At 41.1% G+C, this 12,820-nt stretch overlaps 1 protein-coding gene across 2 annotated transcripts in view; it reads right to left on the bottom strand.

The window, feature by feature from the left end:
• LOC126094910 (serine/threonine-protein phosphatase 6 regulatory ankyrin repeat subunit C-like) overlaps positions 1 to 12,820 on the bottom strand; it is a 314,292-nt gene that overhangs the window by 106,681 nt on the left and 194,791 nt on the right. The window contains exon 12 of one of the 2 annotated variants that reach the window (XM_049909553.1): positions 5,056 to 5,190. The exons of the other annotated variant lie outside the window; for it this stretch is intronic. Within the exon in view, the coding sequence (XP_049765510.1) occupies positions 5,056 to 5,190 (135 nt within the window). The remainder of the gene's footprint in view (positions 1 to 5,055; positions 5,191 to 12,820) is intronic. 2 annotated transcript variants of the gene reach the window in all.

The following is a 12,820-nucleotide window of genomic DNA, read 5'->3' as shown; positions in this document are numbered from 1 at the left end:
GCAAAGATGTTGTTGAATGACAGGTGAGGTATGAGTGGCAGCAACTTGAAATTAGCGGAGATTGAGGCCTAGTGGATAACAGGAAGAGAGGATATATTGAAGAGCAAGTTCCCATCTCCGGAGTTCGGATAGGTTGGTGTTAGTAGGAAGTATCCAGATAACCCGGATGGTGTAACACTGTGCCAAGATGTGCTGGTCGTGCACCAAGGCATGTTTAGCCACAGGGTGATCCTCATTACCAACAAACACTGTCTGCCTGTGTCCATTCATGCGAATGGACAGTTTGTTGCTGGTCATTCCCACATAGAATGCATCACAGTGTAGGCAGGTCAGTTGGTAGATCACGTGGGTGCTTTCACACGTGGCTCTGCCTTTGATTGTGTACACCTTCCGGGTTACAGGACTGGAATAGGTTCAACCCCACATCAATGCATACACCTAGAAATTTTGAATTTCTACTTTAGCTACCAATTTCTGATCGAAGTCTATATTTATTAATGGTGTCATTCCATTTACTGTGTGGAACTGTATATACTGTGTTTTGTCAAAGTTTAATGAGAGCCCATTTGCAGAGAACCACTTAATGATTTTCTGAAAAACATCATTTACAATTTCACCAGTTAATTCTTGTCTGTCGGGTGTGATAGCTATACTTGTATCATTGGCAAAAAGTACCAGCTTTGCATCTTCATGAATATAGACTGGCAAGTCATTAATATATATTAAGAACAACAGAGGACCCAAGATCGAACCTTGCAGCACCCCATTCTTGATTGTTCCTCAGTTTGAGAAATCACCGGTTTTTTGCATATTATGTGAACTGTTTATTTCAACTTTCTGCACTCTTCCAGTTAGGTATGATTTTAACTATTTGAGCACTGTCCCATTTATACCACAGTACTAATCTTATCTAGAAGTATTCCATGATTTACGCAATCAAAAGCCTTTGATAGGTCACAAAAAATCCCAACGGCTGTCTTCTGGTTACTCAGAGCATTTAATATTTCATTAGTGAAAGTATATATAGCATTTTCTGTTGAAAAACCCTTCTGGATACCAAACTGACATTTTGTTAAAAGTTTATTTTTACAAAGGTGTGAAGCTACTCTACAGTACATTACTTTTTCAAGAATTTTGGATAAGGCAGTCAGAATAGAGATTGGGCGGTAGTTGTTGACATCAAACGTATCCCCTTTTTTATGCAGTGGTTTAACAATGGCATACTTCAGTCTATCTGGCAAAATACCCTGCTTCAGAGAGCTATTACATATGTGGCTAAGAATCCTACTTATTTCTTGGGAACAAGTTTTTATTATCCTGCTGGAAATGCCATCAATTCCATGTGAGCTTTTATTCTTGAGAGAGTTTATTATCTTCCTAATTTCAGAAGGAGAGGTGGGTGGAATTTCTATTGTATCAAATGCTGTGGGTAAGGCCTCTTCCATTAACTGCCTTGCTTCTTCTAATGAACATTTAGATCCTATTTTCTCTACAACATTTAAAAAATGATTATTCAAAATGTTTTCGACTTCCGGCTTGTTGTTCACTTTGATGGTGATGCCATCATCCTGTACTCTTGGTTGCCCTGTCTCCCTTGTAATAATATTCCAAATTGTTTTGATTTTGTTATCAGAGGTATTAATCTCAGACATGATGCACATGCTTCTGGACTTTTTAATAACCTTTCTTAATGTAGCACAGATTTACTCTGAAATTTCTAATTGTTGAGTCATTAATTGAACACACTAATTTGGAGGGTAGTTTTGAAATACTGAATAGAGCTATGTCATATACTGTAACTAGCTGAGCATCATGATCAGAAAGCCCATTCTCAATAGGAAAAGAATTTATGTTTTTAAACCTATCTTGTTCTATAAAAGTGTTATCTATCAATGTGCTGCTCTCCTTTACAGCTCAAGTAGGAAAATTAATTACAGATGTCAAATTGTAAGAACCGAGCAAGACTTCCAGGTCATTCTTCCTATTACACTCTTTCAGTGAATCAACACTGAAGTCCCCACAAATAATAATTTGCTTTCCCCTATCTGACAGATAGCACAACAAGGCATCCACGTTTTCCAGGAGTAAACGAAAGTTTCCTGAAGGGGACCTATATACTGTTACAATTATAAAAGAGCCCTCCTTCAGTTTAAGTTGACAGGCACATGCTTCTAGTTGTTGCTCTAGACAAAACTTTTTTGTATCTAAGCTTTCTACACAGTGATAACTTTTGACATATATGGCAACTCCTCCTCCCACCTTATTCTCTCTACTCCTATGTGCAGCTAGTTTATAACAACTGATATTTACCTTTTCCATATCAGACACAATGTGATGCTCAGACAGGCATAGTATATCTATCACATTACAAGATTCAATGTCATCTAAACAAACCAGGAGCTCATCTACTTTATTCTTCAATCCTGGAAATTTTTGGTGTAAAATGGTAACATTATTTTTTACTTTACTTTTGTGAGAATCTACTTTTTTCTTTAATCCACCAATATTTTGGTTAAATATGGTAACATTATTATTTACTTTCCTGTTGTGAGAATTTTGTGAGTTTTGGACCTCTTTATCACCTGCCTGAACTTCTCATTGGACTCTGATATTGGTCTAAAAACTGAATGGCATGTCTCACTATCCTAGTGTTTAGCATGACTGAAAAATCTGTCTCTCTCATTATCTACTGGTAAAGTATATGTTTGGAAATTACATGTTGTTGTTGTGGTCTTCAGTCCTGAGACTGGTTTGATGCAGCTCTCCATGCTACTCTATCCTGTGCAAGCTTCTTCATCTCCCAGTACCTACTGCAACCTACATCCTTCTGAATCTGCTTAGTGTATTGATCTCTTGGTCTCCCTCTACGATTTTTACCCTCCACGCTGCCCTCCAATGCTAAATTTGTGATCCCTCGATGCCTCAGAACATGTCCTACCAACCGATCCCTTCTTCTAGTCAAGTTGTGCCACAAACTTCTCTTCTCCCCAATCCTATACAATACCTCCTCATTAGTTACGTGATCTACCCACCTTATCTTCAGCATTCTTCTGTAGCACCACATTTCAAAAGCTTCTATTCTCTTCTTGTCCAAATTAGTTATCGTCCATGTCTCACTTCCATACATGGCTACACTCCATACAAATACTTTCAGAAACGACTTCCTGACACCTAAATCTATATTCGATGTTAACAAATTTCTCTTCTTGAGAAACGCTTTCCTTGCCATTGCCAGTCTACATTTTATATCCTCTCTACTTCGACCATCATCGGTTATTTTACTCCCTAAATAGCAAAACTCCTTTACTACTTTTAGTGTCTCATTTCCTAATCTAATTCCCTCAGCATCACCCGACTTAATGTGACTACATTCCATTATCCTCGTTTTGCTTTTGTTGATGTTCATCTTATATCCTCCTTTCAAGACACTGTCCATTCCGTTCAACTGCTCTTCCAAGTCCTTTGCTGTCTCTGACAGAATTACAATGTCATCGGCGAACCTCAAAGTTTTTACTTCTTCTCCATGAATTTTAATACCTACTCCGAATTTTTCTTTTGTTTCCTTTACTGCTTGCTCAATATACAGATTGAATAACATCGGGGAGAGGCTACAACCCTGTCTCACTCCTTTCCCAACCACTGCTTCCCTTTCATGCCCCTCGACTCTTATAACTGCTATCTGGTTTCTGTACAAATTGTAAATAGCCTTTCGCTCCCTGTATTTTACCCCTGCCACCTTCAGAATTTGAAAGAGAGTATTCCAGTCAACATTGTCAAAAGCTTTCTCTAAGTCTACAAATGCTAGAAACGTAGGTTTGCCTTTTCTTAATCTTTCTTCCAAGATAAGTCGTAAGGTCAGTATTGCCTCACGTGTTCCAACATTTCTACGGAATCCAAACTGATCTTCCCCGAGGTCGGCTTCTACTAGCTTTTCCATTCGTCTGTAAAGAATTCGTGTTAGTATTTTGCAGCTGTGACTTATTAAACTGATTGTTCGGTAATTTTCACATCTGTCAACACCTGCTTTCTTTGGGATTGGAATTATTATATTCTTCTTAAAGTCTGAGGGTATTTCGCCTGTCTCATACATCGTGCTCACCAGATGGTAGAGTTTTGTCATGACAGGCTCTCCCGAGGCCATCAGTAGTTCTAATGGAATGTTGTCTACTCCCGGGGCCTTGTTTTGACTCAGGTCTTTCAGTGCTCTGTCAAACTCTTCACGCAGTATCTTATCTCCCATTTCATCTTCATCTACATCCTCTTCCATTTCCATAATATTGTCCTCAAGTACATCGCCCTTGTACAGACCCTCTATATACTCCTTCCACCTTTCTGCTTTCCCTTCTTTGCTTAGAACTGGGTTGCCATCTGAGCTCTTGATATTTGTACAAGTGGTTCTCTTCTCTCCAAAGGTCTCTTTAATTTTCCTGTAGGCAGTATCTATCTTACCCCTAGTGAGACAAGCCTCTACATCCTTACATTTGTCCTCTAGCCATCCCTGCTTAGCCATTTTGCACTTCCTGTCGATTTCATTTTTGAGACGTTTGTATTCCTTTTTGCCTGCTTCATTTACTGCATTTTTATATTTTCTCCTTTCATCAATTAAATTCAATATTTCTTCTGTTACCCAAGGATTTCTATTAGCCCACGTCTTTTTACCTACTTGATCGTCTGCTGCCTTCACCACTTCATCCCTCAGAGCTACCCATTCTTCTTCTACTGTATTTCTTTCCCCCATTCCTGTCAATTGTTCCCTAATTCTCTCCCTGAAACTCTCTACAACCTCTGGTTCTTTCAGTTTATCCAGGTCCCATCTCCTTAAATTCCCACCTTTTTGCAGTTTCTTCAGTTTCAATCTGCAGTTCATAACCAATAGATTGTGGTCAGAATCTACATCTGCCCCAGGAAATGTCTTACAATTTAAAACTACATACTTTGAATAAAACCACAGACTGATTTATAGCATACATAAGAGTCTTGGCACAATACTCTCATTCCCATGACTCTCAATATTAATTCCACTGCTTACCCATTAAGATTAGTGATTCAGCATACCTCATTGTTTCCTTCTACTGCAGCATAATGTAGTGGTGTTCTGCCTCGATGATCCATAATATTTATGTTGGCTCCAGATTGAATAAGTCTCTCAGCAAACCTCATAATTTTCTGAAGTAACTTTGGATTCCTAATCTATAAATATTTCATAAAATTATCATTTTAACACATTACACATGCCAATGCAATGTTGTGAAATCATCAGTGTTGAAAAATACTTTATTTATATTAATTACTAACTCTACTCTTCTAAATACACTACTCGGGTACTCTTGTCTGTTGCTAGATACTTAACAATTATGAGCATTACAAACAAGTCCAAGCATTCACAGCAATGGTAATATAACTTGTAAAAAGAACACCACACACAGCTGGATGACTATCTTTAATGGGATATGACAGGTTTCGTGACCTATAGCCACATACTCAGGCTTACATAATACTTGAAGTCATTAAAGACATTGGAGTAGAAAAGAAAGGAGACCCAACCTTCACCAATAAAATGGCATTGCTGTTCACTGAGGCTGCCACTCCAGTATGCTGGATAATCGGTTCTTCACTGCTTTTATGGAGGGTGGTATTGCTGCCTCTGGATCATCGGGTCCTGGGTTCAATTTCCAGCCAGGTTGGGTATTTTCTTTGCCTGGGGGCTGGGTATTTGTGTTGTCCTCATAATTTCATCATCATTTGTGAAGGGGGTGAGGCTAGACTGTGTAAATATGGGAAATTTGTACAGGTGCTAATTACCATGCAGTTGAGCACCCCGCAAACCAATCATCATCATCATCATCATCGTCATCATTGTCATCACTATTTGACCCCTTTTGTAACTGACCATCTGTCTGGGTCTCTCTTCTTTCGTACATCAATGTCCTTAATTATTAAAAGCAGAGATCATCAAACTGCAGCCTGCACACTGCATATGGCCTAAATCAAGTATTCACGCCATTAGCCATTCTAACCGACCATCTCTCGGGGTCTCCCTTTTTTTGTACATCAATTTCCTTAATGATTTAAAGCAGAGGTCATCAAACTGCAGCCTGCATGTGGCCTAAATCAAGTATTCACACCATTTGCGGTTCTCACCTATGTTTTATAATAGTACTGGCGACCCGCCCCAGCTTTGCATGAGTAGCCCAAAGTACCTTTGGCCAGGTGACTTGTCTGGCATAGCAGTAATTTTGTGTATGGACCACTGTGTAGAGTTAGGATTAAAGGTCAGGGAACAACATCAAGAAACTTAAACACTGTAAGCAGCATTGACAAATTCAGCCATGAACTAAGTGAAGTTGGCCACTTAACTCAGGGACGCATGGGTAAGTAGTGCACTCACTGCATGTTTATAGAATGTGCGAGGGTAAATGTTTCTTTGTTTGTCTGCCAGCACTGACAACTAACGGGCATGTGCGACTCATCCTAGTCAGCTGCTATAGTATAAATTTTGACATGGACTCATGAATGCACATTACAGGATGAACAACTTCAAAGGTACTGTTTATTTGTAGTAAGAAACATTAAATTAACCAAGATTCTTGTAAGAAGAAAAATGACAGTGAAAGCATTTACTTGTGGGAGTTGCCAGCAGAACATCCGTAGACACACAGTGAAGGATATCATTATTCTGTGGCGGCGTGCACAAGGGACAGATTGTTTATTCTTTGATCATACATAATAATTCTGTTGTTATTGATTCAATGTTAATATGAGCTTTACGTTGCAATAAAAAAATAAAATATTATAGCCTAACTACTTCGTGAGTCTTTCTGGAGATTGTAATAAGTAGTATGTGGCTCCCTACTGCCATTGGATAAGCAGCTGCCAGCAGAAAGTCGTATACTCCTAGCTCACTTATTTGTTACATAGTTTAATTCTTAATTTCTTTGCGTGTTTTTGGTACTTGCATTGTTTAATTCATACATTTCGGGCGTATTATAGTATTTGAGAGTTGTAGCATCGCGTTTTAGTACCTGAATAGTGTAAAATTGCGTAGTCTCCTTCCGCCGCCAAGTAGTGTGTCAGCAGTGTGCAAGTAGCAGTATTACTGCATTTACTAGGCAACCTTGTATTGTAATAACCGTTTAAATTTTGTGTCGATTTGCTTGTGCTCTCTGTAGATTAGTTCAGACGTTCTTTGCACAACAATTTTTAGCGTGGATAGGGACTGCAACTGCTGTGTTGGGATGCAGGCTGAGTTGGCATCCCTTCGCTCCCAGCTTCAGGCAGTGTTGGCTTCGGTCACACAGCTTGAGGCTGTTGCCAATGGGCATCACTGTGGGGGTCCGGATGGGGGTTTGTCGGGGACGGCCAGATCATCCCACGCATCCCCCAATCGGACTACAACTGTGGCTGCCCAGGTTACTGCCCACATTGAGGCTGATCCCTCACCTGTGGTAGAGTGGGAGGTCGTCTCGAGGAGTGGCAGGGGGCGAAAGACATTCCGGAGGGCTGAACGGAAGGCCTCTCCAGTTTGTCTGATGAACCGGTTTCAGGCTGTGTCTCAGGCTGATACTGATCTTTGGCCAGACATGGCTGCTTGTCCTGTTCCAGAGGTTGCCCCTCAGTCTGCAAGATCCCAGCGGTCGCAGAGGGTGGGCTTACTGGTAGTTGGAAGCTCCAACGTCAGGCGCGTAATGGGGCCCCTGAGGGATAAGGCAGCAAGAGAGGGGAAGAAAACCAATGTGCAATCCATGTGCATACCGGGGGGAGTCATTCCAGATGTAGAAAGGGTCCTTCCAGATGCCATGAAGGGTACAGGGTGCACCCATCTGCAGGTGGTCGCTCATGTTGGCACCAATGATGTGTGTCGCTATGGATTGGAGGAAATCCTCTCTGGCTTCTGGCAGCTATCTGATTTGGTGAATACTGCCAGTCTTGCTAGCGGGATGAAAGCAGAGCTCACCATCTGCAGCATTGTTGACAGGACTGACTGCGGACCTTTGGTACAGAGCCGAGTGGAGGGTCTGAATCAGAGGCTGAGACGGTTCTGCGACCGTGTGGGCTGCAGATTCTTCGACTTGCGCCATAGGGTGGTGGGGTTTCGGGTTCCGCTGGATAAGTCAGGAGTCCACTACACGCAGCAAGCGGCTACACGGGTAGCAGGGGTTGTGTGGCGTGGACTGGGTGGTTTTTTAGGTTAGATGGCCTCAGGCAAGTACAGCAAGGGCAACAGCCTCAAAGGGTGCGGGGCAAAGTCAGGACATGCGGGGACCAAGTAGCAATCAGTATTGTAATTGTAAACTGTCGAAGCTGCATTGGTAAAGTACCGGAACTTCAAGCGCTGATAGAAAGCACCGAAGCTGAAATCGTTATAGGTACAGAAAGCTGGCTGAAGCCAGAGATAAATTCTGACGAAATTTTTACAAAGGCACAGATGGTGTTTAGAAAGGATAGATTGCATGCAACTGGTGGGGGCATGTTTGTCACTGTTAGTAGAAGTTTATCCTGTAGTGAAGTAGAAGTGGACAGTTCCTCTGAATTATTATGGGTGGAGGCTAGACTCAACAACCGAACTAGGTTAATAATTGGCTCCTTTTACCGACCTCCCGACTCAGCAGCATTAGTGGCAGAACAACTGAGAGAAAATTTGGAATACAGTTCACATAAATTTTCTCAGCATGTTATAGTCTTAGGTGGAGATTTCAATTTACCAGATATAGACTGGGACACTCAGATGTTTAGGACAGGTGGTAGGGACATTATACTGAGTGCACTATCCGAAAATTACCTCGAGCAATTAAACAGAGAACCAACTCGTGGAGATAACATCTTGGACCTACTGATAACAAACAGACCCGAACTTTTCGACTCTGTAAGTGCAGAACAGGGAATCAGTGATCATAAGGCCGTTGCAGCATCCCTGAATAAGGAAGTTAATAGGAATATAAAAAAGGGAGGAAGGTTTATCTGTTTAGCAAGAGTAATAGAAGGCAGATTTCAGACTACCTAACAGATCAAAACGAAAATTTCTGTTCTGACACTGACAAAGTTGAGTGTTTATGAAAAAAGTTCAAGGCAATTGAAAAATGCATTTTAGACAGGTACATGCCGAGTAAAACTGTGAGGGACAGGAAAAACCCACCGTGGTTCAACAACAAAGTTAGGAAACTACTGCGAAAGCAAAGAGAGCTTCACTCCAAGTTTAAATGCAGCCAAAACCTCTCAGACAAACAGAAGCTAAACGATGTCAAAGTTAGCGTAAGGAGGGCTATGCGTGAAGTGTTCAGTGAATTCGAAAGTAAAATTCTATGTACCGACTTGACAGAAAATCCTAGGAAGTTCTGGTCTTACGTTAAATCAGTAAGGGGCTCGAAACAGCAAATCCAGACACTCTCAGATGATAATGGCATTGAAACAGAGGATTACACGCATAAAGCTGAAATACTAAACACCTTTTTCCAAAGCGGTTTCACAGAGGAAGACTGCACTGCAGTTCCTTCTATAAATCCTCGCACAAACGAAAAAATGGCTGACATCGAAATAAGTGTCCAAGGAATAGAAAAGCAACTGGAATCACTCAACAGAGGAAAGTCCACTGGACCTGACGGGATACCAATTCGATTCTACACAGAGTACGCGAAAGAACTTTTCCCCCTTCTAACAGCCGTGTACCGCAAGTCTCTAGAGGAATGGAAGGTTCCAAATGATTGGAAAAGAGCACAGGTAGTCCCAGTCTTCAAGAAGGGTCGTCGAGCAGATGCGCAAAACTATAGACCCATATCACTTACGTCAATCTGTTGTAGAATTTTAGGACATGTTTTTTGCTCGAGTATCATGTCGTTTTTGGAAACCCAGAATCTACTCTGTAGGAATCAACATGGATTCTGGAAACAGTGATCGTGTGAGACCCAACTCGCTTTATTTGTTCATGAGACCCAGAAAATATTACATACAGGCTCCCAGGTAGATGCTATTTTCCTTGACTTCCAGAAGGCATTCAATACAGTTCCGTACTGTCGCCTGATAAACAAAGTAAGAGCCTACGGAGTATCGGACCAGCTGTGTGACTGGATTGAAGAGTTTTTCACAAACAGAACACAGCATGTTGTTATCAATGGAGAGATGTCTACAGACGTTAGAGTGACCTCTGGCATGCCATAGGGGAGTGTTATGGGACCATTGCTTTTCACAATATATATAAATGACCTAGTAGATAGTGTCGGAAGTTCCATGCGGCCTTTTGTGGATGATGCTGTAGTATACAGAGAAGTTACAGCATTAGAAAATTGTAGTCGGGTTGACAGAGGAGATAGAGAAGATCCAAAGAAGAGTGGCGCGTTTCATCACAGGGTTATTTGGTAACCGTGATAGCATTACAGAAATGTTTAGCAAACTCAAGTGGCAGACTCTGCAAGAGAGGCACTCTGCATCGCGGTGTAGCTTGCTTTTAGATTAGATTAGATTAGATTTACTTTCATTCCAATTGATCCGTAGTGAGGAGGTCCTCCAGGATGTGGAACATGTCAGAAAAACAACAATACATGACAAATATTTACAACTAAAACAAATAAGCTAATGTACCATTCCACAGGTCCCAAGTGAAATGATCGTCATATTTTAATGAACACTAAGAGTCATTTTACAAATACTAATGCACTGAATTTAAAATAAAAAAGTTTTTTATTTATTTATAAGGCAATAAACATGTAATACAACTACTGAAATACTTATTTACAATGAACACATTACTGCACTGAAATGGTGCAGAAGTTAGATTATACTTACACACAACCACACACACACACAGACACACAAATTTTCAGTGAACACATTACTGCACTGAAATTGTGCAGAAGTTATGTTGTACTTATATACAAATCAGTTGGTTTTACTAAGAAATTCATCAATGGAGTAGAAGGAGTTGGCCACCAATAAATCCTTTAGGCTTCTCTTAAACTGAATTTCATTGGTTGTTAAGCTTTTTATGGCTGCTGGCAAGTTATTGAAAATGTGTGTTCCTGAATAATGCACATCTTTTTGTACAAGACTAAGTGACTTTAAATCCTTGTGAAGATTATTCTTATTTCTAGTATTGATTCCATGAATTGAGCTGTTGGTTTGAAAAAGTGATATATTTTTAATGACAAATTTCATTAAGGAATAAATATATTGGGAAGCAATACAATAACACCAACAGCCAGACGTTTCTCTACAACTGGATGACCTAAAAAAACAAGTTGAAGGATTGAAGCAGCAGATATCGACGTTGCTTGGAGGCAAGACAGGCACAAACAAGAAGAGGAAGGAAGATGACATTTTGTCTAAGGAGCATATCTGCTGGTACCATCGACGATTCGGAAGCGAGGTGACATGCTGCACATCACCCTGCAATCACCTAAAGGGCGACAGTGGCCAGCATTAGTTGCCGCTGGTCACAAGTTCGAGCACCAGCACCTACTGTTATGAGGTGAGATCGAAGAGAGGCAACTACGGGTGAGTAACCTTTCTTCTTTACCTTCACTGCCCCATCAGCTGTTTGTTACAGACGTTAAGTCCAGCCGTGTTTATCTAGTCGACTCAGGTTGGGACGTTAGTGCATTGCCTGTTAGAAAGTGTGGTGTGAAGCTCCCTCCATCTCAGTCGAAACTCACAGCAGCAAACCAGACGTCAATAGCGACTTATGGAAAATGTCAGATAGAGGTAGACCTCGGGTTCCATGAAAGTTTACCATGGACTTTCATAATTTCCGATGTGCCAGATGCAATATTGGGTGCAGATTTCTTGTTTCATTATGCACTTGAGGTATCTATTAGCTCAGTGAGCATTTGATGGGGGACACAGTGCATTAGAGGCACCCTAGGATGAAGCCCTATGTCCATGTCTGATTGCAGACAAGTAGCAAACTGCGAATCCATGACTGGTGGGCAGACAATAAAGCACAATACGGTACTTCACATCAGGACTACACCCGGTCAACCAGTGTCTCAATGCCCACACTGGTTAGCTCTGAATTGTTTTGCTGCAGCAAAGCCAGTGTTCGAAGAATTATTACACTCGGGGAATTGTCCGTAGATCCGACAGTCCGTGGTCATTGCTACTTCACCTCATAAAGAAGAAAGATGGGACTTGGAGACCATGCGGAGATTACAGGGCACTAAATACTCGTACCATCCCCGATCTTTATCTGATAAACCACATATCAGGGATTTTACACACACACTTGCAGGCATGATCATTTTTAGTGTCATTGATTGCAAAAAAGCATATCACCAGATACCGGTCACACCTGCTGATATTCTGAAGACGGCTGTCATGACACCATTCGGTTTATTAGAATACCTCCGTATGCCATTTGGGTTAAAAAATGTGGCACAAACGTGGCAGCATTTCATTGAAGAAGTCCTCAAAGGTTTACCATATTGCTTCGCGTACATCGATGACATCTTGGTTTTTTCATTGTCTGAGGAATTGCACAAACTACATCTAAGGACTGTTTACCAGTGTATTGAGGCATATGGCATTTTGGTCAATGAATCAAAGTGTTTACTTTGACAATGTCAGGTGCCATTCTTGGGCTACTCATTGACAGCAACCGGTATCAGCCCACTGCAAGACAAACTCAACTTTATCGAAGAGATGACTCGCCCCATCGACTATCTCCAATTACACCGGTTTCTTGAAGCAGTTAACTTCTACAGACAAATTCTGCCTAATGCGGTGGCCATTCAAGCCCCTTTGCTGTCAGCACTAGTCGTCAAGGATGCAGTAGGCAAACAACCTTTACAGTGGACATCAGAGATGCAGATGACATTCGACAAGATCAAAACCT

The sequence above is a fragment of the Schistocerca cancellata genome, chromosome 1 (assembly GCF_023864275.1).
Source record: "Schistocerca cancellata isolate TAMUIC-IGC-003103 chromosome 1, iqSchCanc2.1, whole genome shotgun sequence".
Lineage (NCBI taxonomy): Eukaryota > Metazoa > Arthropoda > Insecta > Orthoptera > Acrididae > Schistocerca > Schistocerca cancellata.
Note: the sequence above shows the minus strand (reverse complement) of the source record. Positions and strands in the feature narration are given on the sequence as shown.